General features: G+C 38.3%; 1 protein-coding gene across 2 annotated transcripts in view; it reads right to left on the bottom strand.

Moving 5' to 3' along the window:
- OSTM1 (osteoclastogenesis associated transmembrane protein 1) overlaps positions 1–7183 on the bottom strand; it is a 184463-nt gene extending 177280 nt beyond the window's left edge. The window contains exon 1 of one of the 2 annotated variants that reach the window (XM_044065393.1): positions 6690–7183. In XM_044065393.1, coding sequence (XP_043921328.1) covers positions 6690–7049 — 360 coding nt within the window. In that variant the 5' untranslated portion in view covers positions 7050–7183. The remainder of the gene's footprint in view (positions 1–6689) is intronic. The other variant, XM_044065400.1, reaches the window with a different exon arrangement.
- Positions 7184–22683: the final 15500 nt, after the last annotated feature.

Raw genomic sequence — 22683 nt, 5'->3', positions numbered from 1 at the left:
TCCTCTTCAAATAACACAATCATCCATTGCACTGCCAAAGCAAATTCAAGCACAGACACCTCAACTAACCGTTTACTCTTTTCAGGTCCCTCTTCTCACTTTAGCATATATTCCACCTCCCACTTCACCACCTAAATGAAATACCCTATTAAAAGGAAATACCTTCCACTTCCAAATATTTATTGAATCTCATCTTACTTGTAGATTACAACAGGATACATGTTCGTTCAGTCCCATCTGCAAGGACTTATCCCCTACAGTTTTCCTGATCCAATTGCTGTCACTGTAAATCTTTCTACATGGCTACACATTTATTACACATTCTATATATGATGTTATGTACATATTGTTTTTTGCATTTCTCTCTGTATATATTGTCTTGTATTTTTGGCTGAGACTGAAATAAGTGCTCAACCTCGGTTAAATTTAAAATAAAGTAAAAAGTGGAATTTCACACTGGCAAGTTGTAAATTTACAGCTCCTTCATTGACAGTGATAACTAGAAATGAAAGGAAGCATTTGGAAAACAGCGCACTTTAAAACTGTACACTCCTGTCTTCCTCTTAAAAGCCACGATCTAAGCCTAAACAGTCAAAGCAAATGGCAAAATCTGCTTTGGTAAACTAGTGAAATTATCTACAGCTAGTTTCCTTTGTACAGGAGTTTCTTGTGTGCTTGTCTGGATGGTAGTGGCATAGCATACACCAGCAACTTTGAATAGAAAGAATAAAAGTTTAACAATCTGAAATGTGAAAAGTGCAGGTTAGTTATATTAAAGACTTGAAAACACAAAAACAGGAACCACTAAAAGCCAGCACCAGGTGACAGTGAAAAAGCATCTTCCACTAAATTCCACTTCAAGCAATGAGACTGAAGACCGCACATCTTCAGTGTGTTCACTCGGACAGCTTACATCCAGTGTGCATTGCTGTTCATCAGTAACAAATATCAATCTGCTTCCACTAGATTAGGCCCATCCAAGAGTTTGAGTCCAATCAGCAGCTTACTGTAATGCACTGCAGCACAGATCACATACCAAAGATAACAGTTACATTATCTGAAGCATAGCTTCATAAAACATTAAAAGCTTCATGTAACCTCTCTGCTCCAACTGCACAGCTGGGCAGAATGTCATTTTAATGTAGCTCAGCATGTGATCCATCTTGCTCACTGTTTCTGTACCTCAAAATGACAGCTCCAGTATGACAAAGCACTTTGTTAATGTGTGGAAAGAGGACATGCAGAAATGACGCTGCTTTCCCATGATTAACCAGAAATTCATCATACATTTAACATTTTCAGTAAATCAAGCTATACTGATTTTCTTTACTACAAGGCAAAATGAGAAACTCTGATGGTAAATCTCTTGCAAATGGTGCAGTATAGTGTTAAATTACATTAGTTCCATCAAAGGCAAAAGCACATAGAAAAATCTTCCTTCCAACAGCAGTTAAAAGCATTATAATACAAATCAAAAACACATTCATCATGCTCATTATTTACAAACTGGATATGTGTACATTAAGGCAGATAACACATTACATAACATTAAAAAATACAAGTGTAACACTAGTTGTCCATATTAGAAGTAATATGTATGAGCTTATAACTGCCTAAAATTTCAGTAATGAAAATCTCATCCATACACTGAACACAAAATTATTATTGCTAGAAATTAATGTTAAGCAGCTTAAGTGCACCTGCCTACGGTTGTACACAGCTGTTAGTTAAGGTGGGTCTATATCAAAATAGATCGTCCTGAAGCACGAAATTCAAAATGTCGATTCGTCATGGTTGGCCCTTCTGCGGTATAGCTTCGTAAGGCAAGTGTGCGACAGTTACGGACCTTAGGGTGTGGGTTAAGTTAGGTGCATACTTGGTGGTATATGAAAGATTTAGTGTAGGGTTAAAAAGCAGGGTTTAGTGTATGTATGTGGTTTATTTAGTTTGTTTGTGTAGGTAGTATGTAGCGGGCGGTGGGACGGGACAACTATGACATTTTGAGTTTTTAAATTCGCGGTTTAGGGCGTTTGGTGTATTTGCAGTTCATGGAATATGGGTCGGCATTTAGGTGTTCGGGTAAGTAAACTCTCGATATTTTGATATAGAACCAGTTAAGGTACCTATCATAAACCCTATGTTTGTGTTGTAACTATGTAGTAGTAGTTATAATTTACTTCAACACTCTCTGCTTATCAGATCGGTAGAATTTTTTTTTTTTGACACTCCAAATTGCCTTTATTAGCAGAATCAGCAGTCAATGATCAAGACTTTGACTTTTTGTTATTGTTTAAAACTGCCCCCCCCCCCCCCATAAGCGTACACACTAAACTGAAATAGGAAAATCTATCATAAGCATGAGATCTCCAGCAAAAGAGGTCGGCACTCAATTTTGTCGGCACTCAATTTTGTCACAGCAAGTTTGAAGGTCATAAATTGGTAGGCCCTAGAAGAATGGAGGGGGGAAGAAAGACACTCACCTGACAAAGTGTAATTTCCCAAATCAAAACTAATTGTGAGTACTTGCATGTCACTGTGGTATCTGCATCCAATTTTACAACTATGATAGTAAGAACGCAGGACAGGGATTCAAGCAGTTCTCCAGACTGCCCTGAAAAATTAAGCCCCCTGTCCCCAAGGCAGTGTGTTGGTTTAAACTGCTGGAAAAGAAGTCTGGATTTGTAGACAAAGTGGCAATGCTGCTGCTTCACAAATAAGTTACAGTTTGAGTGGTAAAAGGATATGAGGGTAACATAGGCACTGCTCTTTTGAAATGGGCCTTTCAGGCTGATTCAGGGGACATGGCGTATTTCTAACAGAGAGCAATGCACTTAAAAAGAAAATAAGCAGTGCTCTCTCTTTGTGCTTACCAGTAGCAGTAGTAAAATACTGCACGAAACATTGTTAAGCAAACATATGGATGTCGTTGCCTGTTGCAAGAAACAAGTCACCTGATTCAACTAAACTGGAAATGAAACCAGCAACTAAATGGACTGATTCTGAGCAGAAACATCTATGCGAATAAAAGGGAGGTTAACATGCAAGGAAAGCCCATTGTGTGGAAAAGTATGTAATGTGCAAGCTTAATAAAGCCTGAAGGTCACATTTATCAGTGAGTCACTATGAATACCACCTTGGATTTCCCCTGAAAAGAGGGCATTGGTCAAGTAGAACTAACTCAGTCTCAGTCAGCAAAATATATAAACAAATTAAATAATGGTTGCCAGTACCTCTCTATTTTATTACACCTTTGTACTCTATTTTAATACAGCAGAACTATTAAGTGGTTTTTATCATCTTATCTCAGTGGACCTGCTTTTTGAAATGATCTTTTCCCAGAATCCACTTCAAGACCCCTTTATATGCTAACAAAGAAATATATATATATATATATATATATATAACCTATTTGTCATTTTCACCTTTTTGCCCAAATTACTCTGATTTGTGTTCTCAGAGCAGCTCTTAACTCTTTAGCAGTAGTTGTAAATGCTTCGTAAAAGAAACTAGCGGAGGTGCATATTCTAAAGCTTCTCAATTTTTAGTCCAATTGCTGACAGACCCTCTCCTGCACTCTTCCTAGAGATATCAAAACTATCATTGTAATCTAGGAGTGGTTATTCATCCATCAATCCTCAACCCCTTTTCCCATTTTTGCACATGGGGTCGGGGTGTCACTTCATAGTTTCATAGATTAGTACTAAGCTAACTGCCCTTGCAAGCCATTTTAAGCCTAGCCAATTGTCCCTTGTGAGACTCAAACCCTGCACTTTGTGTTTGCAACACAAACACCTTAACCATTAGGCCACCCTCCCAACCCCGGGGTCACTTCAATTGTGACAATTATCTAGAGCCAAGGATTACATCGCTGTGCGACTAACTAACCACTTTATTTCAAAGAACTTTTAACAGGCATATAAACTATTTGTCTATTCACTAGTGTCTGCATTGGGAAGATGTATTTTATGTTGAGTGTTGACAACATGTGCTGTTTGTTTTATATTTTCCTTAATATGCAACACAGAACAACACTTTCTGTTCTTGAATTTAAGTTAATTGCATTTTTTCCTTTCTTAAAAAAGCACAGAGGTCTTTTGCACACATTTTCCCACCTCTGTTATATTGGTAGCTACACTCTTGACTCGTTACACCATAGCATTCTAACACTTCATCCAACCCTTAATCCTGGAGGCTGAGGAATTAGTAGCGTTTCTGGGTTGTGAACATTACCAGCATTTTCGTGTGCATGTGTGAGTAGGGAAATGGTCTTTCATTTGTTACATATTCTGTACTTTATCTGTATGTTTTTTTTTCACATGTCTAGCTAATTTGGCCCTATTGTGCACCTGCAAGAAAAGGATCCTGGAGCTACCACTGATAATTAGCTACTTTATACAGATTTAACATGCTTGTTTACAGATATATGCATATGATTGCCCTATTTAATGCTGAACACAGTCATCTTGTTGCATATACTGTTGCATTTAGGACCTGGTCATGTCTGAAGACAGTCTTTGACCAGTTCATTTAAGAGGTTACACTGAAATAAACCAGCTCAATTCCCTGTCTAGGCTCACCAGCATCTAACCAAGACTGACAAAATGGACAAACACATTATGTGGAGGATGCTGGTTCAAGGATCTGGAACAGTCGCCCATAAAAGCAGGGTGTGCAGCTTACGATTATGATCTTGTCCTCAATGTACCAATGTCACATGTTTCTTTAGTATTCATTTTTTTCTTTGTTTACAAGTAAAGTCCAACTGGGCTAAAACTCTTTCAAGCAGAGGCCCTGGAAGAAAAGTTCCACATTTAACACCAGTTTTGACATGTACATAAAATAATTACATGACATCAAAAGGAACACAAAATATAGACAAGTGTACGTACATGAGAGAAAAAAATGACAATAGTTTACATAAACATCACTTAGAAACTGAGCGTATACATAGCTGGCATAGGTATACATACAGCTGAACATTCATTAGAAATAGACAGGGGCTTGAATATAGCAAAGAGAGCTAAAATATTGAAAAATATACTGTACTACTACCTGCAATTTCTAGCAATCAAAGAGTGTGGTTTATAATAAAAGATATGTTAGCAGTAGAACAACTATGAAAATATAATTACATTTAAGACTAAGTAGTAAAGTAATTAGGAAAAAGAATGATTGGGATTACTTGGATTGTTATAAGAAGTAATTAGCTTTGGATAGAGGAGGTGAGAAACTGATGGGGGTGGGGCAGGAAGTGGGTATACCTATAACCTTTGGTCAACTGGTGCCCTAAGCAAAAGGTCTCCACAGCTCCCCCCAACACCATCCCGTGTCCCCATCTTGGTCTACCTACACCATCCAGATTAATGGAAAAGCACCCCTGCTAGATCGGCACCCACCTAGTTAGCCTTTGCCTAAGGCCAGTTATGCCTATAACGAAGAGTGATTGATGGGAGAGACTATGCATGGGCCTTAAAACAAGACTGCCCCCAGACCCACCTAAAAAGAAAGACTGATCTAGCCACTGTTCAGAGATTCCAATCTCCACAAGAGTCTTAGCAATAATCCCACCCTGTCTGCACATCATCCTCAGCCCCCCTCCCCTCAAGCGAGAAACAAGCAAAGCCTCATCATCATTCCTCTCTGCCCCTGGCAGTCTCATCAGGTCCCAAAGCTGATAACTCTTGTCAAGATCATCAGGTTATAAAGCAAGGATGTATCTCTCTAACCAAAGAAGCTGGAACAAAATAAGATTTAGCTGACTGCAGCTGCAACTTAAAAGTTTATTTACATCATTTCACCTAATCAGTTAAACAATATATATCAACTTCTCAGGACTCAATGCAGAGCCATATACCTCCTCACCAACACTGGGAGAGAGGTACACTTGCAATGATCACAAACAGGTTCATAGGTAGGCACTAGACCGTCAGCCCTAGGGCCTATATAAGCCTAGCCCAAAAAGTGCCCTGGCTTTCTCCACCCAAGAAAATTATTTTCCTATGCCCCTGTCGAGCAGAGCCATAGAAGTGATCCATGGGGTGAATTCCCTATTTCCCATCCACTCATCAAGATTTTTCTTGAACAGTGCTAATGAGAAGTTCTGTTTTGACATAGATAGGTAGTCTCTGGAACAGGAATCTATCCCTTCAGCATATTCTGTTTATTGTGGTGACCAGGTTTAGGTCCCTAGAGCGTGTAGCTCGGAGGGATTGAGATTTCTTTAAATGGAGCAGGTCCACAGCTCTGGGTTTGACATAGCTTTGTATGTTAGGCAGAGATCGCCTCTGAGTAGGCGATATGCGACGGAGTAAAGCTGGAGTTTTTTTTAAGACGGTCTGCGTAAATAACTGTTGAAGGCAGTATAGCCTTATTTTTAACAAAGGAAAATCACATAAGGTTTTCTCCAATAAGACAACTGAAAACGTTTCCCATTGCTCGTTGTACCTCAAACGTGTGTGTGTGAAGCCTTTTCCATTGCTTGTCGTTTTGCGTCTCCAAAGTTGTTCCTCATACAATCAATAAACTTATGTACACACTCACAGACTTGCTCAAATCATAAAAGATCCGGGTTTCAAAACGTGCGTACAGATGAAACATGTTAACAGATTACAAGAGCAACCCTTAAACAAGCACACGATACGTATACATTAAATGAATAAAACACAAATTGCGGGTCTGGAAAACGTTACCTGGTTGCCAGTTAAATTACCGAATACAACGTTCATAGCTTGGTAATCCATGTAGCAATTCTGACAGATTCTGACTGGTTTGGCATTAAGCAGTAAGCACTCCACAAGCGAGCGACTAACGTTGACAAACTTTTCCAACAGATCCCGGCAATGAGATGAAACCTCAAAATCACTTGCCCGAAACAAACCAAAGCTCATGGTAAAAGAAGAGGGCCACAAATATTTGTAACTAGCCTTCAGCAAGTCTGCGTTTCCATTCGGGATTCCCCATTCATAATAGCTTGTAGAAAAGGTGGCGACTGGAAATGACAATACAAGTACCCAGAAAAAGACTGAGGGGATAACACACTTTTTACACATCCTCACCCCACACTATTTACCCGTTTCAATCTAGCAAATTTGTATTTACCTGGCTGGTATTAACACTACTTCCTATTTCGCCTCTCATACCAGTCACGAGGTTCTGTTGTAAAACACAACTAATACAAAGGGAGGGCTTACGTGCTAAACCTACCTTCCATGTAGAACTTCTAGGCGTTCCGAAGATTCAGAGGCGTGGCCAGAAGCCGTAATTTCACTAATCACTAATAGCAGTTACAGTTCGCCGGTGGAGGAGGAGTTTCGCAGGCACTGATAAACCACTACAGTAAACGAATTTGGATGAAGTTTTGCGTCGAACTGTAATAATTGCCTCACTGCTTGTTGATAGCGTGTAATTGTAATTTTTTCTTACTATGTACGGACAGTACCACTGTGTTATAGTATTTTATTTATTGTATTATTTTTTATTTGTCTTTACTGATCCGGAAAGTCCGACTTGGCAAAAAGGCTCCTTTTCTCCGGTGGGCCAGGGAGACAAGCATACCTCTCAAGTGTACCTCATTACGAGGAACGTACCTCATTTGGGGTCTTAAAAAGTTCATGTTCCTCAAAGTTCCACATTGAAAGACACTGTCACACATTCAGTGTTAGGAATTTTTTTTAAGTGAAATCCATTGTAAATAGAAATTAATCATATTAAATCATTAAAAGATCTTTATAAGTAAAGCCCGCATATTTGAACCATCCTATGACATTTCTAGTTGAAGTTATTAGTAAGCCATTAGTATGTGTTCCATATTTTGCCCATTTGTTCCACATTATGAGGGCTGGTGTTTCTCATTTTGGAGATCGAAGGTTGAGAGCTATGGAGACAAGCTCCTGCAAAATTACATACTGAAAGTTGCATTACCACCTGCCCCACTTTGCGAGGGACAGCCCCTCTTTGGGCAGCTGTGTCCTGCAAAAAAAAAAAAAAAAATTGTAAAAATGGCAAATGTCCTGAGATTTTAGGGCAAAATTATTTCCTATATTTTATGTAATAGTCCTGAGATTTTTTTATGTAAGAGTTGTATAAAACAGTTATTCTGTATCTGTAACACCTAAATGTTATAAAAAACAGAATAAGCAACTAAAATGCTAGAAGAATAAGCGTATATGTAGGCAAAAAAAGTGAAGTTCTGTCATTTGCACTGGCCGTGGGTATGTTTTGGCCTGCAAAATCTGACGTTTGTAGTGTAGCAAAAATGTCCCATTTTGGGCATTTGAAAAGATGGCAACCCTATTAAGGCATATAATAACACAATCCGATAAGAGAAATTACAGTGTGGAATTATAGGAGAACAGCTCCAGCAAAAGTATTATTGAAAGTTACATTTCTTAAGCTGTTTCACATGGAAGTTGCATTTAAGCACAACCCAATGAAATTATCAAAGAAATTACAGTGTAGTAATGCACTCACAAGTAACATCCTTTTGGTATGGCCATTGTGTCAGATGGCAGTGTCCAGTGAACTTTAAACTGAGAGGTAGTTATATTAGAATTGTATAAAAGATAGGGAACAGATGGAATTTGTCTTATTTATTTAGCCATAACCAGGCTAAAAAAAACTTCTCAAAAGCTGACTACAACCCCCTAAGGGAGGGTATCAGTTGCTTCACACCACTGCCCTTCTCAGAGGATGCAGACAACTATGATGAACAGTATGCCAATGCAGTATACAAGCACCTGTAGAAATGCATGGACTCAGCCATACCCAACGGAAATAAAACTTGCTCTTCAAGAAACATAAACCTTTTTGGTGGCCATCCTCTATCAACAGGCTTTACAACAAAAGGAAGAAACTGTTGTCCAAGGGTAAAAAGGAACAAATTCCAAATTGGAAAACCTCCCTCCTCAGCCTCAACAAGCAAATCAGATCACTACTGAAAACCTTCAAAGCCAGTTATGAATTGAAACTAGTCTCCGAAAGAAAGAGAAACCACAAAGCCTTCTTCAGTTATGTCAGGAACCTCCATGGCAAAGCCCAGGTTTGTTCCAAATTAGTACTTAACGGTACCACTTACACTGATCCTGTTGACTTAGCCAACCTGCTAGATGATAGGTTCAGAGCAAACTTCACCCCCCTATCCCCCCAAAGGCCCATTCAACATTCCCGACACTTGTCCCGCACTTCATGTCTGTGTAGATCAAGTGTTAATGGCCCTATCCAAGGCAAAGAACACAGCTTCTGTGGGACGTGATAGTATCTCAGGCTGTATTCTGCACCATCTCCAGCAAGAAATAGCTTTGCCATTGAGCACCCTATTCAACCACAGCCTAATTACAGGCTTCATTCCAGCAGAGTGGAGAACTGCTATTGTCATCCCCTTGCACAAAGGTGGTGCCATTACAGACCTGGGAAACTATCCCCCCATTACGACAAGTCTGATCTGTAAAGCCATGGAGTATATTATTATGGATCTTATAAACAAGGAGGTAGGAAATCTCCAAGCCCTTGACCCCACCAAATTCGGATTTGTCAGGTGCAAATCTTGCCTGTTGAACCTGGTTGACGTCTTTGAGACTGTCACCAAGGCCCTGGATGAAGAAAAGTCAGTACATGCAGCTTACTTTAACTTGACCAAGGCCTTTGACACAATCCCCCACTCAGGCATCATCGAAAAGCTAATACAACTTGGCGTAAATCCCCATCTCATCAGGTGGGTGGCCAACTGGATCACCGATGGGACCCAAGAGGTCAAAATAGGCACAACCACCTCCAAAAGCAGACCTTTCACTAGTGGTGTTCCCCCAGGGATCTGTCCTGGGACCCCTACTGTTTAGCATCTACTTCTCAGAAGTCCAGGCAAAGACAAAGGGCCTGTGGCTGACCAAGTTTGCAGATGACTGTAAGCTGGGTGCTGTCATTGACTCCCCAAATGATGTTACCATTTGTCAGCATTAAACCAGTATTAAAGAAACAACAAATGATGCTGAAGGGCATATGAGTGTATTGATACTACTATATTATTTATAAGTATTTTATAAGTATAAATGTTTTATGTATAAATTCTTTGTATATATTTTTTACTGTAAGAAAAGTTAAATGTAGGAACATTGAGTTGCTGAATTTAGTTAAAATGTGTTTTAGATCATTTTTAATTGGTTAATTATTGGCTGAGTCACATGTTTCTAATGAGTATAAAAATAAGTTGGTTTATGGAAGAAGTACACACCAAAGGAAGGTTATCCCTGAAAGCTTTGTGAGTTGTGAATTAATTAATTCTTTAGTAGTTATTTAGTAGTGTTTGCTTTACTCAGGTTGACAACAATCTCACATTCGACCATTATGTAGCAGCAATGGTCAAAAAAGCCTTTTACTTGGTTCATCTCATAAGTAAAGGGATTGCATCCAGAAAAAAAGAGGTTATTACCTTTATATACTCCTCCCTCATTAGGCCTATAATTGAGTATAATGCCCCGTTTGGTAAGTAACTATCCAAACACCTGCACCAACTGGAAAGGCCACAGAAATACCTCACAAAAAGAATCCATGGCCTCCAAAACCTGTCCTATGCGGACAGGCTGAAATCACTATCACCCTACTTGGTATCATACAGGTTGCTCAGAGGTGATCTGTGTCTCACCTACAAGACAATATCAGACCCTGCCCTACTAGAGAGCTCCATATCCATAAGTCTACCTCCTCGCGCATTACCTGCTCAAAAGGCCTAAATCTAATATGCAACATCAACAAAACCTGCTGGAGAGAGAGGTTTGTCTCCCAGAGGCTGTCCCATCTCTGGAATAGAATTTCCCTACATGTCAGATTACCTTGCTGACCCACTTCAAGAGCAACCTTGATGAATGGATGGGAAACCACAAATTTGTCCCAGGGTTTCCACCTTTGTCCTTCACTGACAGGGGTGACAGGTGCTGAATGAGGTTTCTTATCCGGGGATAAACTCTTGGCTAGGCTTGTAAGGGCCCCAGGGCCATTAGCCTAGTAACCTCCTAGGATCCTATGATCCTATAATTTCTTTGTTTATTAATAGTGCATGCAGCACTTTCATTATTGATATGTTGCCAGCCTATGTTAAGGTCATCTAATAATAACGTTTCTTGATGAATGCTATGGGATAAGCAGTAGATGATGTTTACAGCTGTGGTAATGTTTGGGCCAGGTGGAATATAAATGGCTGAGGTACATAATGTCTTTCTAGGATTGATTTTGAGGACTGTTATTAGTAGCTCAGTATTACCAAATGGGGTATTTCCTGGGGGAATTGCACAATATTGAAGGAGATTGTTTACATGATAGCAATATCACCTGTTCTTTTATTTTTTCCTATCAAACCTGATTATGTTAATAGCAGGAAGGAGTGACTTCCTTGTCAGTAATCTCTTTTTTGCCAGGTGTGTAAACTAGCTTTCTAGATGTAAAGCATGCTATTACAGCTAACCTATACTCCATGTGGCAATTTGACTGTTATTTAATTACTTTAGTGTGTTCTATATAAGTTTCTATCTCTGTATTACTTCCTTTGGAGCTTTTCTCCCCAGGCCTCCGCTGAAAATGGATATGTATCCAGTCAGACTATCCCAGTCAACAAATGTAAAATAAATAAATACGTTTCAGTAGCTTTGTCAGGAGAATAAATTGCAAGAAAAGTCAGAAATACTTGGGATTTGTTTCACATACTTTTAAGGTTCATATTTAGGAAAAGGAGAGTGGTTTTAGAGTTAATGTGTTGTATATTTGTTAAGGTTCTCTTGGTGGATTGATAGTGGAGTTGGTTGTTTGATGTGTTTTTTGAGGTAGTTTTATTATGAATGAAGGTTTGCATCCATTTGCTTATTAGTTTAATTTTTTAGGGCTGCATTAATGCATATTTTGTTTGGTTGCAACATCTGTAATATAAGAGGTCAAAGTAGGTTACTTGATAGAGGTGGAATGATATAATGAGTGAGATATTTGGCAAGTTTTGGTTGGTTGTATGTGTGTTTGTAGACGTGGAATCTGTGAACAGTGGTGAGATGTGATACCTTGTTAGGTGAGAAAATAAAATGCAAAGGCATATTAGGAGTGTGGTTTAGCATTCTCAATGGAAGTTTGGATTGAGTTGTTAGATGCTTGATGGCAGGAGCTGATGGAGTGTAGGATGTAGAGTGTATATAAATTGAGTGGGAAGGAGTATGAATAGAGTTATGATTGTTTGGTTTAACTTTATGATTTGAAAATTGTGAGAGGTTAGGTGGATAAAGGGGAGGAGTTTGGTGTGTGTAAGTTTAGGGCAAGAGGAGATGTGTGGTAATTGAGGGTAAAGGTATGTAACAGAGTGAGTCTGAGCATGGGAATGGTGAATGGAGTGGGACCCACATGCCTACTCAGAGTTTGTAATGTGTGGGACTATAACAAGCAGTCTGTAAGCTCTGCTTAAAGAAATAAGGTAAATGTTTTCCTTAAGCACTTTTATACTTTTATAAAAAGTGTGCTGATATGTCTGCGAAAAACACTTGAATGGATGTGTGGGTCAGGTAGTACAGAGTCAGAAATTTATAGCAACTAAATTTTAGGTTGATGGTCTTATACTAATTTGAAGATTTTCAAAAAAAATGTCAAGGGAGTTAGCAACAGGGGTAAAATTAAAAGCACTGCTGCCAAGATTTTTTGCTATTTGTTATTCTTAGTAATTTTTTCCTACATCAGGGCAAAATACTAGCATTCTGCCAAACATTAATATGTTACATGGTGTCTGAGTGGAGGAATATGTTTGAATAACTGTAGAAATATATATAGAAGTTAATATATTTCCTTTCTATAATTTAGTTGTTTAGATATATAGAAATATGATTTGCATTTAGAAAAATGCTCCGTCTTCAACCACCAGAAATCCTTTTGCTGCAAGGTAATAGCAGAAAAGTGAAAGCATTATATCCAGAAATCTGAAGCATCCTCACTGCAAGTAGAATAACAGAGAAGCCTCAGAAGGTACAGTGTGTCACATTTCTGCAGGTCACCAGAGAAGAAGCCTTAATATATATTTAACTCTTTTACTTTTTTGAGGAGATGAAAGACTAGCAGTAATTCTTGTGAGTCTTGAAATAACTTGCCTTTTATTCAGTCTGTGTCCTGTACATTGGTAGACAATTCTACAAAGACTGTAGAATGCCTAAGCTACTGAATAATAATATCATGTAGTAGAATTCCTTCTAGAGAAGTGCTATGTAACTACCTCATGGAGGCTGAATTACCTTGCATCTGTTTTATGCTTATTATTCTGGCAGACAATTATATTTTACATTTTTGTTCATAGGCTGTGGATAATTAATCTCACCTCTGATTTGTTCCTTTCAGGACTGTGATCGGTCATTTTCAAGTGAATTACCTATGCCATTGTAGAGTAAGAAATGATCTACAACATAACTTGATTTATCATGCATTTCCATGAAGAATATACATTTATATGTAATTGATAACTTGTGCCACTTCAGTAGGTATGAACAAGTTCATTAGGTTATGTCACAACTGTGATACTGTTAGGGCCCATTGCAGTGTGTATTTGATTTTACTTTAAATTTACTGAGGTAATTTTGGAGTGAAAAGAGAATTTGGATCCTAAATGCTGCATCTTCTGTTTTGTAATGAGTGTGCATTTGCCTTCATTTTGCATGCATCAGCTGGTCTCGCTTGTCTGTTGGATTTTTTATTGACCATCAAACTAATCCCTCCCTTTCCCACAAATGAGCTATTCATTCTTAGGATAACAACCCTTCTTCTGTGGATTGACATTCAGGTTGGTCATAAGTGGAAACATTCATTCACATGAAGGCACATCAGTGAAGCATGCAGCAGGCTTACTTACAGTGTATTGTCTACATCTCTGAGTGTGACAAACAAAACTCTGTCTCCTAACAGACAACACTTCCGTGTAATCTTTGTTTACACCAGTGATTTTATTTTGAAGAGTGTTCCCAGGCATGTGCATCCATGCTTCCACCTTCATAGAGGAGACCGGGCTCTACTACACAACACCAGGTCCAACAGGTACCTGAGCTGATAATTGAACTTGGGTCACATGGATCATTGTCATTTGCTTGTTCCTGTACATCAGCAGAGCTGGTTACTTTTTTTCTGACATTTAGCAGAAAATCGTTATCGGTAAGGTGGCTACAGAGCTGAGTGCACAATTACTTTTTTAATGGAGCTCAGTTGTAGCTAGCTGTGCTTTCACTAAAGATAAAACCAGTTTAATGTCTGCAGCATCTGACAATGAATGTACCCTACTTTTGACTGCAGGAGCAAACCTTATGGCTCTCGTAGTCTACTTCAAGTGAGTATAGCTGAGACAGATATTGTGTACAGCAGGTAACTCCTCCATCTAACAGGCAAGATAAGAATATTTTCATTCCACTGAGTTCTTGCTTCAACAGTCACATGATTCTTTATCCTTTGTAGGGGGTCTAACTGTTGTCTATATTTGGAAGCTGCTAAAAGTATTTTACCCTGATCCATATTTCATGAAGCTACTTGAATGGATGCTACATGTACAGTAGTAAGTCTGATGAGTGTAGCTTTTTATTATGGAGCTGCAATAATCTGTTTTTTGGTCCTCTTGGACCTCATGCTTGCCCACTGAGGTTTTATTTATTTATTTATTAGTATGTATATTTGTAGACCTAGTAATACCTTACCTTTTGGCATCCACCTCTTGAAGATTGCATAGCACTATTGTTTTCCACATAAATATGCAACAGCTGATTTATTTTTGGAGTAAACACTAACTGTACCATTGATATACTATATTGGTCTGGTTAGTTGGCTAGTATCAGCATGATCGGTGTGTTACCACAGAGTTGGGATCTTTGGTAATTAACGGATGTCATTAAATTCTCCTGGAAAACACAGTGAATGTGTGTGTGTGTGTGTGTGTGTGTGTGTGTGTGTGTGTGTGTGTGTGTGTGTGTGTGTGTGTGTGTGTGTGTGTGTGTGTGTGTGTGTGTGTAAGTATGTGTGTGCACACTTATGTAGAATAATAGAGGAGAAGTTTGTACTATTGGCATGAAAGCACTGGTAGGCATTGAGCTGAGACCAAAGTGGGTAAGATCCTTGGGAACCAGTGATTATAACTATGTTGTGAATCTGATCAGTGTAAAGCTCATTTGAATATTAACCGAAGCAGTATGGATCAATTACCATATAGTTTTAAGGCTAACTGCTCCTTGTTAATTATTTGATGCCTATGGTGCAGATTTAGAGCTTGTACCACTGCATTTAAATTGGTGTCATTGGTGCAGATCATGAGCCCACAACCCAGGTCTGTTAGAATTATTGTCAAAGGAAAGTGTCCACGTATTCACTACTTTTTTTCTAGAATTTTGGCAGATAAGCTTACCAGATCACCGAGTCAGTGATTGTTTGACATGACACCAGATATCCAGTGTATATGGGATAACTACTGCCTTCTTCATCATTCAAATACTCCTTCTTCAGCCAGTGATCATTTGAGCAGTATACTGATTGATTAGACTTAACTGATGCAGGGCAGGCATCTTTTTTTTTTTTTTTTTTTTTTTTTACTTTTTATTAGAAGGCCTTCACCTTATCTCAATCCTTTCTTCATACAAAGGCCAAATAAATAAATAAATAAACCAAGCCACCTACTGAAGATAGTAGAGGTATGAAAACTACCCCTAGGCTGGCATTAAAGCAATCACATCAGGCTACAATTTTAGCAGTAAAAAGAGAGTTCTTCAGACTCACACATCATGACTGCATGTGGAGAAGGAGAAATGTAGGTAAAATCAGTTTTGGTAAATTGCAAAGAGTAAGATATATATTGACCTGCTGTGCTTTAAATTTAAAATGTATATGAATGACTCAACATGAGGCAGAGGAACATAGCAAATGATTAGGTTATTGCATTGATCAGAGGGGCAGTTTACTGGCAGAAACCAGTTTAGTTTAAATTAGAGATTGCTTGTGTGAGTGAATCTAAGGTAGATGAGGCCCATCTTTATGTTCCTGTGGTAAGTGATACCCCGTGTTAATAGCACAGAAGATTTAGCATTACCAATGAAGGAAATTGTACAGGAGAGAAGTTAGCATTATCCACTGTGATGGCCAGTTCAGCCTTTGGAGTAATGGATGGTATGATCTTGCAGCTAGTACCATTTCTAACATTTACATACTAAAAAACCTTTACAGTCTGTTTTTTATGGTGAGTAATTGATCGTGTCATATTTAAATAATTATAGACATGATAAAATTCTATAATTATTTAAATATGAATTATAGACATGATAAAATTGACAGCCGCGGTGGTGCAGCGGTAGCCTTGTCGCCTCACAGCAAGAGATTCTCCCATTCGATTCTCGGCTGGAGCGCCTTTGGTGTGGAGTCTGCATGTCCTCCCCGTGGACAAGTGGTGTTCGAAAGACGTGCGTGAATGGGCTTGCCTTCGTTGAAGGTTGGGTGTCGAGCTGGCACCTCTGCACTGTGAAAATCTACTGCCAGTCATTAGCAGACCAGAATTCTGCTGTGGCGACCCCTAAGTGGGAAAAGCCGAAGGAACAACAACAACATACTCATGATAAAATCGACTTTTAAGAGTGAGTAGATGAAGTGGGGTGTGACATCCTTCCTCTGGGCCAGTAATCAAGGAGCCTTAATCCTCACCACTGACACTGGTGAGGGATGTTCCTTTGGAACAAAAATGGATACAGACAGTATTTTCAGATGCAGCTCTCTGCATGAAGCACAAATTCCCTTAAGAGCACACAGGGAGCACACCCAGTCCTAGGGCTGGACTTCCCCCTCCTCCAGGCCCCAAATAAGACTTCACCTTTCTTTCTGCAGAAACCAGTGCTCTGTTCCAAGTAGATGATACACACACTCTTTGAGATTTGATTTACACACACACACACACATACACACACACACACACACACACACACACACACACACACACACACACACACACACACACACACACACACACACACACACACCTGGGAAAGGCTGGCACAGATTCACCTGCTGTGCCACCTTCACCCTGACTGTAAGGTAGTTTCACTGCCACCAGTCAGCTACTTTAAAGCAAGACTTTCAGGAGCAGTCACAGTGTCACCAAATAAATATAAAAACTTTCAAGATTAAAATATTCTCTAAAAGACTAGTCGCAATGAAAAGTTTAAATATATTTAATAATAAAAAATAAAAGAACGTGAAAATGCTGAATATCTATTTACAATAAATACCACAGTTTCAATCACAGGAAATATTAAAAATAACATAGATGCAAAGATACACACAAAAACAGAAAAACGATACTTAACTAATCTCACTAAATTTTCCTAACTGATCTAAAGAATTCTTGTTTCCTAAGAAGTGGGAGAGTGGTCTTTCTTGTCAGGTTCCCAAAAACAGACTGCCATGAGACTTCTGTCTCATCTAGTGTTAAAGCATAAATTAATTTCAGTGCTGGATTACAGAATGACATCACATCTGGTAACCTGACTCTGTGGTCCCCACACTTCCCCCTTTACTAGATACTGAACCTGGATCTTGCACATATCTGTCATAATAAACACACATAGTGCTTTGTTAAGATGTGTTACAGCATCTGGAAAGTATAAAACCATTTCAACACTTCCACCCTTTCAGGGTAGCAATTAGTTCACACTAAGAACAATACAGAAGTATTCCTAGTCCTTGTTTTCACAGACGTTGCATCTCTGGCTGCATTCAGACTTGTGAGATACAATCTTTATGGCTTATACCAAGTAATTTAATTTCAAACCTTTTCTAAAGTAAGCTGGGCTAAGCTTAACCCCTTCTCTTCCAGCATCTTCTATTGCAATATATTCAGGTGTTTTTTGCAACATATACCAATTTGATATATATACATTTAGTTGTTTGTTACTATTTTTGCTTTTGGATTTTAAGAAAAAATATTCCATATAACTTATTTATGCATGGAATATAGTTATATATATATAAAACATTATACATATATACACACACCATATTTGTGGTTATGTGTACATATAGATTTATACTTCATATTTTTTATTATATATTTTTTTAAATATATGGCTCTTACAATAGGGGTTTCTTATACATATTCAACTTATACCATACACTTTAGTATAGTGGATTTATAAATCCAGTGAATTAATTCTATTTAATTTATAATTTTATGTTTATTGTTATACAATTTATGTATTTTAAATTGTATCTGTTTAAGATACACACATATATATATTTACTATACACTAAAAATCATATTATGGTATTAAGTATGCAAGTTTGAAAGTTTTAATGCAAATTACTAGGCATGGTTGAATATACTTATATATGTGATGTTGTAGAGCTGTATATCTCTTTAAATGTTTGACTTCCTTTGCTTATTTAGCATCATTGAATTAAGTATATAAAGGGCATGCTGATTGTAAGGAAATGTATTGGTTTGAAAAAGCACTTGCTGCGAAAGCGCTTACCATTGTTATCTGTGGATCCAATAAAAGAACTTTTATTCATTACCATTTGCTGTTACTGGGATTTACGCATTACTTGACTGCAGAGTTGTTTTCACTATAAGGTAACTAAGTGTGTCTTATTGCTGGTTTTTGATCTGAACAGATCTGGACTAAACATTTGGTACCAGCATTTTGGTTCGCTTACTACTCAGTTAATTCTTCCGTTGATTATGGTCTGAATAGACCGGGACTAACTGCCGATAACGGAATTTCGGCTCATTTCCGCTTTTTTTCTACATTACGCTACAAGCCAAACAGGAATGTATATTGTACCTTTTTGGTCTGAATAGACCGGGACTGAACATTTTAAAGGTAATTCAACTTGTTTTGGCTTATTGTTTTGAATTAATAACTTTCTTGGGAGCTGACGCCAACTTTATATCTTTTAGACATACACATAGTGCTTTGTTAAGATGTGTTACAGCATCTGGAAACTATAAAACCATTTCAACACTTCCACCTTTTCAGGGTAGCAATTAGTTCACACTAAGAACAATACAGAAGTATTCCTAGTCCTTGTTTTCACAGACGTTGCATCTCTGGCTGCATTCAGACTTGTGAGATACAATCTTTATGGCTTATACCAAGTAATTTAATTTCAAACCTTTTCTAAAGTAAGCTGGGCTAAGCTTAACCCCTTCTCTTCCAGCATCCTCTATTGCAATATATTCATTTCAACAGTTACAATACTGTCTGGCATACAGGTGTATTTCTTTTCTATCCAGGATGACCCTGTTGGGCATTTTTTAACACAAGCAACTTTACAGATACTTTTTCAGCACAAGCACCTGTACAAATCAGTTTGATTTACAAATGACATAAAATTCTTTACAAAACTCCAACTAGCTATGCTGCCATATGTTGCACATGCACTGCCCTACTGTGTTTGGCTTAGTTGCCACTACCTCATAACACAAGCATCTGTACAAATCAGTTTGATATACACATGACATAAAATTCTTGACAAAACTCCAGCTAGTTATGCTGGCATATTTTACACATGTGCTGCCCTACTCTCTCTGGCATAGCTGGCACTACCGCACATCATCACAATGGGTATGGACATTTTTAAAAAGCATGATTTATTTGGTATTTTATATAAAATAGAACACAACGCTCACAAAACATCCCAACATGGGAACAACAAAAGAATAAACATGATGTAGAGTATATCAAGAACTGCTATCAGTAACTCACGCTAAAAGTTAATGTGAAAATCAAAAAAAAAATGCAAATAGTGCTTTTGACATATAAACCAGTGATTGAAAACTATAAGTATTAAGAAGTCAACATTCAGTACTGGCACAGAGAGACAAAGATCTACTGGAAGAGATGAAAAGATAATATCACAGGCTATGACATCCGGAAATGTGACTGGAGGGCAATAGAATTTTAATGATCAGCACAACACACTTTGTTAAGTTTAGACCACAGTTGAAAAAGACAAGTAATGAACTGTAGAAATCTGTCTGAGAATTTTCATGAAGAAAGTGAGGATTTTACCATATGCTGTGTGCAGAGATGGTGCTACAGCGGATGTTGATGGAGTACCTGATTAGGAAAGATTTCACAGTTATATGCACACATTTACCATACCAAGGTGAACATGCCTTGAAATTGCTAATACCAGGAAAAGACAGACCTTGTGCTTCACCTATGTGTAGATGTTCTTGTTTTACCAAAGTATCAATGCCCACACTACCTCAAATGAATCCATTGCTCCACCCTCATTCTGTATTATAGCCATCTCCTCTCATAAACAGAAAAGATATTCCTCATCAGGTGTTAAACTTTGGGCATCGAAAGGCTCACTTCCTCTGCTAGTATGTGCAATTGAGTTCTGCCTAGCTTTACTCCTTGTGTGGGACACCATATGTTTAGCTCTGTTTCAGCACTGTGTCAAAGTATGGCTCCCTTTCCCCACTGTATTTATGTCAGCCATATCTTGATTCCCTATCTTAGCTCACTCTGCCGGTTTTGAGCCGTCTTTTCCAAAAACAAACTTTCCATATGTTCATAGTGCATCCAAGAGAGTATGTTTCTCCTCAGCAGTGAAATTCTTTCTGGTGTTTTGTTCTCTGATGATGTAACATCTTTCCTTTAGAAATCTACATTTTGTGGTTAGTGTACCCCTATACTTGCTGAACTAAATAAGTTCTGTTAAATGTATTTAAATGAGTAATGCAATATTATTTAAAAATGATAAGGGATGCAGAGGACACTTCTAATAATTCTTCCATTCATTTTTTCTGGTTCTTCCTTATTTTGTTTACATTTTTGTTCAACTAGGTCACATGTAAGAATGTGTATAGTGCAATGGAGGCTTATGAAAGTGTGTTGAAAGAATGGGGCCAGGACTATGACAAGTAATTTAGTGATGGTTTAATCTATAAAATGCAATTATTCTGTCTGCACTGTGACCCTGAGCATTTCCATTGTCATGTACCGCAGTTTGCAGTAAACAATCTCAGTGATGCTAAATTATGGAATATTAAGCAAGTTTGATCTTCTTACACAGCAAATACATTGACATTTATAACTGCACTACAGTAATAAGGTTTTCCTCCTTATCAGCAATTCCAAAGCTAATCCCAAAGGTTTCAGAATAAAATCCAGTGTTAATAGCCTACTTCTTCTCTTCTAATCCCAATTGTCCCTATTGTAAACCATCTGCTATATCATTAGCTTTCCTTCAACCTTCACAGGAAAACAATGCCCAGCATTGCTGAAAATGCTGACAGAAAGTTTTCAGACATGTAATAAAAGCTGTGTGGTTCTTATGCAGATTATGCTTTTTTGCACTCAGCTCTATGAATTGCATTACTGCACATCTGTGCAAGTGCATGCATTATCATAGGGTTCATACTACTGTGGATGAGCTGTGGCAAGCTCAGACATGTGAATGCATATTCTTTCTACTTGTGTTTTTTGGAAAATGGGTGCATATGCAGCTCTCTGTGAATGTACCCACTTTCTGGTACACAGCAGGTGCCAGTGCATGGTGTTAGCTGCCTGATTAGGTAATGGCACACCTTAGTAGCTATGGCTCACACCCTACTAGTCTGGGTTTTCATACCTATGTTTGTCTTCATTCTGAATTGAACCTGGTAATTACAATGTCCCCTGTAAGAGTTCAGGAGAGAATTCCAAACTGGTGCAAGTGGGAAACAAAAAATCCTCCTGTACCTCCTGCAGTCATCATGCGGGGAGAGAGAAGAGCAGGAGGGAGCAGGCAAATTAAAAAAAATGTGTGTGGACACATGTGTAGGACAAACTTTCATCCCAAGCCAGTATCCCCTTTACTGGTGAAACATGCAGGCATAGGTGCAATGACCTGATCCAGAGTACAGCTGACTAGCTTGCTCAGTAGTTACAGAAGTTCTGGAAACAGGTTCTGTAGTAAGTAGGACATTTCATTTCTATTGCAATATTTAATAAGATTTATATGTACTATGTTTATTTAAACAATGTGGGGCATATTATTATTTGCATTTGTCTGTGGATCTGGTAAGACAAAGACCTTTGACATTGGCCTTGACTTAAGGGAAGTGGATGCTTTAAAGGAGTGGGTCCAGTACTAAACCCTGGGGGAACTCTGCTAGTGATTTATTTTTTTTTTGAGGAAGAAGACTTACCTAACCTGGCTTTTCATGTCTTATCTGTGACCAAGCTGGCTATCTAATGGGTAACATATGGGTTTATACCTAACTTTGTGAACATGGCTGCAATGTCCGAGTGGGATATTGTGTCAAATGCTTTGGCCAGGTTGAGGTAGGCAGTATGCATCATTTTGTCCTCATCCATTGCTTTGGTAACCTTCTTGAAGAGGTCCAGCAGGTTTAGTAGGCATGACCTGATCTAGACGAAACCAAACTGGGTTGGATCCAATGTCTGAAAGTTTTCTATGTTGTAATTTATCATGTCCATGATTATTCTTTCCATGCAGTTACATACGAGATTAGTCAGGCGTATTGGTCAGTAATTTCTCAGGTCTATGTATGGCCGACGTGTACAGAGGGATAATAGCTGCAGTCCTCCATGTGCAAAGTCTTTTGATTGAATTGTACTTCTAGTGGCCCAATATGTCTGTTTTTATGCTATTAAGGAGGCAACTTGGAATATTATCAGGTTCTATCACTGCAGTGCTTTTGGC

Source organism: Protopterus annectens, chromosome 1.part0 (assembly GCF_019279795.1).
Source record: "Protopterus annectens isolate FY-2018-M chromosome 1.part0, PAN1.0, whole genome shotgun sequence".
Classification (NCBI taxonomy): domain Eukaryota; kingdom Metazoa; phylum Chordata; order Ceratodontiformes; family Protopteridae; genus Protopterus; species Protopterus annectens.
The sequence above is the reverse complement of the archived record's forward strand: the minus strand, read 5'-3'. Positions and strand labels throughout refer to the sequence as shown.